Source organism: Tupaia chinensis, unplaced genomic scaffold (assembly GCF_000334495.1).
Source record: "Tupaia chinensis unplaced genomic scaffold, TupChi_1.0 Scaffold000047_1, whole genome shotgun sequence".
In the NCBI taxonomy this organism is placed as follows: Eukaryota; Metazoa; Chordata; class Mammalia; order Scandentia; family Tupaiidae; genus Tupaia; species Tupaia belangeri.
This window is the reverse complement of record NW_006159505.1, coordinates 1,305,691-1,310,687: the sequence shown is the minus strand read 5'-3', so window position 1 is coordinate 1,310,687 and position 4,997 is coordinate 1,305,691. Positions and strand designations below refer to the sequence as shown.

Below are 4,997 nucleotides of genomic sequence, written 5' to 3'. Positions count from 1 at the left end.
TTTTTTTTTTTTTTTTGAGAGGTTTTTGCTATAGGGCACATGCGTTCACCAGAAAGACAGAGTCAGAGAGACAGAAAGCGAGAAATCACTCCCCAGGGGGGATGGCCATGCCACAATCCCTTCCCCTCCATTCTCCTCTCGGGATCTTGGGCACGCACGCACACGCGCCCGGCATGAGTTTAAGCCACTGGGTCCAGGACTCGAACCACAGTCGACTACATGGAAATCCAGTGACATAACCTTTATGCTATCTGCTTAATGACTTCAATCTTTTAAAATTTATTGAGGTTTGGGAATAGCAGATGGCATAATGATTATGATGTTGGATTCCCACATGACTGACCACAGTTTGAGTCCTGGACCCAGATGCTTGAAATTCACACTGGCTGCATGTGTGTGCATGCCCAAAATCCCAAGAGGAGAATGGAGAAGGGACTGTGGCATGGCCATTCCCCCGGGGGGTTATTTCTTGCTTTCTCTCTGTCTTTCCAGTGAACATACACGCCTTATAGCAAAAATCTCTCTCTAAAAAAAAACTATTGAGGTTTGTTTTCTGGTCTAACATACAATCTATCCTGGAGAATGCTCCATGTGCACCTGAGAATATTTATTCTACTATTGTAGGTAGAATGTTCTGTGTCTGTCTATTAAGGCTAATTGGTTTAAAGTGTTGCTCAAGTCCATTACTACTTTAATGATTTTTATCTAGTTGTTCTTTCCATGATTAAAAGTGGGGTACTGAAATCTCTATTTTGTGGAATTGTCTATTTCTGACTTCAACCCTGTTCATTTTTGATTCACATTTCTGGGGTTCTTTTGTTAGGTACATACATGTTCATAATTTTTAAATCTTCTCCTAGAACTTGCATCAATGTATAATATCCTTTGTCTCTTGTAACTTTTTCAAATTTAATTTAATTGCCAGAGGGCACATGTACTCATGAGAAAGAGAAGAGGGAGAAAGAAAGCATCTCCTCCAATAGAATGTAGTCATGCCACAATCTGTTTTCTGTCTCTTCATCCTGCTGGGATTTAGGGCGTGTACACACTCATGTGTGGCATCTTTTGCAAGCTGCCAGGGCCAGGTTTCAAACTATGGTCAGATACATGGGATCTGGCCTCCTTTAACTATGAGGCTACAGGACTGGCCCTCCTGAAACCTTTTTTGATTTAAGTCAGTTTTGTCTGATATTAATATAGCTACCCCACCTCTATTTTGGTAATCATTTGCATGGAATATCTTGTTTGTTAGACCAGCAACAGAGAAAGAAAGAAAGCGAAAGAAAGCATCCTGCAATGGGGCATGGTCATGCTACATGCTCCTTGCCTCCATTCCTCCACCTTGTCAGGATTTTGGGGCATACATACTAATGCATATTTTTTCTAGCTGCCAGAGTCAGGATTCAAGCCATGGTTGGCCAGGTGGGGTCTGGCTCCCTTAACTACAAGGTCACAGTGTTGGTCCAGCATGAAATATTTTTCCATTCTTTTTTTTCAATTTCTTTGGTTTGTCTTTTTTTTTCTTTTTTTAAATATATATGTAATTATAGGTTTTTTCAAAGAATTATTTTATTGGGAATCAGCAGTTAGCGTAATGGCTATATCGCTGGACTCCCACGTAGTCGACCGCAGTTCGCGTCCCGGACCCGGTGGCTTGAAACTCACGCTGGGCATGTGTGCGTGCGTGCCCAAGATCCCGGGAGGAGAATGGAGGAGAAGGGATTGCGGGGTGACCATCCCCTCTGGGGGGTGATTTCTCGCTTTCTGTCTCTATGTCTCTCTCTGTCTGTCGGGTGAGCGCACGCGCCCTATAGCAAAAAAAAAAAACCTCTTCAAAGAATTATTTTATTTAACTTTATTTATTATTATTATCATTATTATTTTCTAGTTTGATCAGAGAGAGACAGAGAGAGAGAACGAGGAAGTGAGAAAGCAAGTCACCAGGACCAAGACTTGAACCGTGGTTGGCCAGGTGGGAGTCCAGTGTCATCAACCACCACGCCACCTGGCAGCCCCGGTTTGTCTTTGTTATTGACAGAACATATATTCATATAAGAGAAAAGGATGGTGGGAACCAGCAGTTAGCATAATGGCTATGTTGCTGGACTCCCACGTAGTCGACCGCGGTTTGCGTCCGGACCTGGTGGCTTAAAACTCACACCAGGCGCATGTGCATGCGTGCCCAAGATCCCGAGAGGAGAATGGAGGAGAAGGGATTGCGGCATGACCATCCCCGCTAGGGGGTGATTTCTCACTTTCTGTCTCTATGTCTCTGTCTGGCGAGCGCTCGCGCAATATAGCGAAAATCTCTCCCCCCCCAAAAAAAATAAATAAATAAAATCAGAGAAGAGGATGGTGAGAGAGGGAAACACCCTCAACAGAATCTTGTCACACTACAATCCTCTTTCCCAGTCCTTCTGCTCCTCAGGATCCTGGACACCCACACATGTGCCCAGCATGTTTTCAAGCTGACCCAAAGATTTCAACCCAAAATGAGCCACATGGCATCTACCCTTGCAAGGTACTTACATTATCACTATGCTACGGTTGCTGGGCCCTTTCGATATTCTTTGTATGTTTATATCTAAAGACAGCATATCGGTGGATCATGGATTTTTAAAATCCAATCTGCTTAGCTCTGCCTTTTAAGAGGAGAATTTAATCAATTTATATTTAAAGTAATTGTAGTAAGAAATTTACTTGATATTTCGCTATTTTTTTCTGTAAGTCATATTTTTTCTCTAATTTCCTCTGTTACTGCTTTCTTTCTGTATTTAGATTAGTGAAATCTAAGTTAATTAGAGATTAATTAAGATTCATCAGAGGTTTAGTTTTCTCAGTCAAGATCGTCCCTTCTTCCAATTGAACAGTTCCTAATAAATATCTTCCTCATAAGTTTCCCTCACAATGTCTAGAAGGGAGGACCTACCTTTCCCTAGTCATGAAAGTAATCTCATGTTTGTCCTTTTCACCCTCTTAATTACCTGTGTCATAGAAAGACAGAGAGACACATGTACCCCATATACTATTCATCATCCATACATAAAGTTCACTTTTATACTGTCTTCCTCTACCTACGTGTGGCCTATATTGGGCTGGACACTGAACCCTTAGGAAGGGTCTCAGAATGGCTGACAAAGAAGTAAGAGGTCAAGTGGCTTACATTGTAGGAGCGGGGATGCCTCTGCTTCCATTGCACCAGGAGCAGCTGGGCCACCACCAAGGTAGCGATGAGGATGAGGACCATTTCAGCGTGCATGGCTTCGTGGCCACGATGCTTGGCATGCATGCGTGCGTGCTCGACCCTGAAAGCCAAACAGATGGGGTGAGTCAAGTCGAGGATGGTGCAGTGTTAAAAAGGCAGTGCTTTCCGGGCCATCCCACCAGTTCATAACTCAGGACACACTCCTATGCTTCGCAGTTGCAGGTTAGCAAGCAAATTAGGGGCAGGACATACCCGTACAAGACAGGCATTTGGGGATAAAATAGAGGTTCTATGAGACCCAACAATGAAGCACAGCTATTGGGATTAGAGGTTGGGGTCTACTGCCTGCCCTCTGGAGAGGAAAGAGCGGACATCTTTCTTGTAGGAAGAAGGAGGCCCCAAGAGAAGACTACCATTGTTTCAGAGTTATTTCAACCTGTCATTGGAAGAAGAAAGTAACCCAGACAATTTAGCCACGAAGTCTTATACTCTTAGTCAGTGACATTTAATAACACTGCAAAAAATAACACTGCAAATGTGTGCCGATTCCAGGGTTAAGGTAATGCTTTTTTCCATCCTCGCCTCTCTGCCAGGGTCAGAGATCCTTAGGACTAAAGCCTAAAACTCTGCACTACTTCAACTTTATACTAATCCAGCAGTGACCTCACCAGCGTCACAGGTAAACAGTCCGTCATGGGCTTGAAGAAGTTCAGTTTTTAGAACACAGCTGGAAAATTTTTATTAATGTAGGGATGGCCTTCTCGGGTCTTGAGGGCTGGCAGCAAGTGATTCCCTTGGCCAATACTGGTAGAACGTTTCCTCTGAGAACACTTATTCCAACCTCTCTAGGCCAGAGTTGTCCAAGGAAGAGGAATGAAGAAGTTAGAAAGAAAACTGAATGCAAACGTAGCTTGCAGTCAGGAGTCTCATGTAAGTTCTCCACACACTGGGGTAGGGAGCGAGAGAATGGACAACAAGGGTGTCTTCATGGAATTCTCAAGGGCAATGAAAGACTAACAGCAAAAATAACCCAGTGGGATAACCTATGTGCAGATAAGTAATAAAGCATATGTACCAAAAAGTTAATTGCGGAATGTAGGTGATGAGAATAAGGGTGTTCACTATACAGTTCTTTCGACTTTTCTACAGGTTTAAAAGTTTACCAGATAAAATGTTAAAGGGGAAAATTTGGTGGCAGAGTGGTCAGTCAAATGCCAATTAGTCAGTTAGCCTCAAGCACCTAAGGGTTCATCTTCCATATAACACTCTATCCTGGGTGGGAGAATGTGACAAAAAAGAAAATAGGATTGGGAGTCAGAAACTTAGGTTCAGACCCACCTATGTGGCCTTTGCCAAGATACTTCATTATCTCTACTCTATAATTTCTTTATCCATCAAAAAGAGTCCACATCTTTTCTTCTGCCTCATAGAATTGGTGTAAGGACAAGCTAAACTAAGAGGGTAGAGAACACTTTAAAAAAAAAAAAAGAAAAAAGAGGGGACCAGCAGACGGTGTAATGGTTATGTTGCTAGACTCCCATGTAGTTGACTGTGGTTCGAGTCCCAGACTCAGCAGCTTAAAACTCATATTGGGCGCATGTGTATGCATGCCCAAGATCCCAAGAGGAGAAGGGATTGCGGTGTGGCCATACATCCTGTGTGTGTAGTGGGGTGATTTCTCGCTTTCTGTGTCTCTCTGTTTAACCATCAAGTACAAATGCCTTATAGCAAAAATATCTAAAAAAAAAAAAAAAAAAAAAAAAAAAAAGAAACAAAGGAAGGGAGAAAGGAA

The 4,997-nt window shown here is 42.7% G+C and overlaps 1 protein-coding gene across 1 annotated transcript in view; it reads right to left on the bottom strand.

Annotated features, from left to right (window-relative positions):
• RNF121 (ring finger protein 121) overlaps positions 1–4,997 on the bottom strand; it is a 73,740-nt gene that overhangs the window by 40,907 nt on the left and 27,836 nt on the right. The window contains exon 3 of the mRNA XM_006140938.3: positions 3,164–3,305. Within this exon, the coding sequence (XP_006141000.1) occupies positions 3,164–3,305 (142 nt within the window). The remainder of the gene's footprint in view (positions 1–3,163; positions 3,306–4,997) is intronic.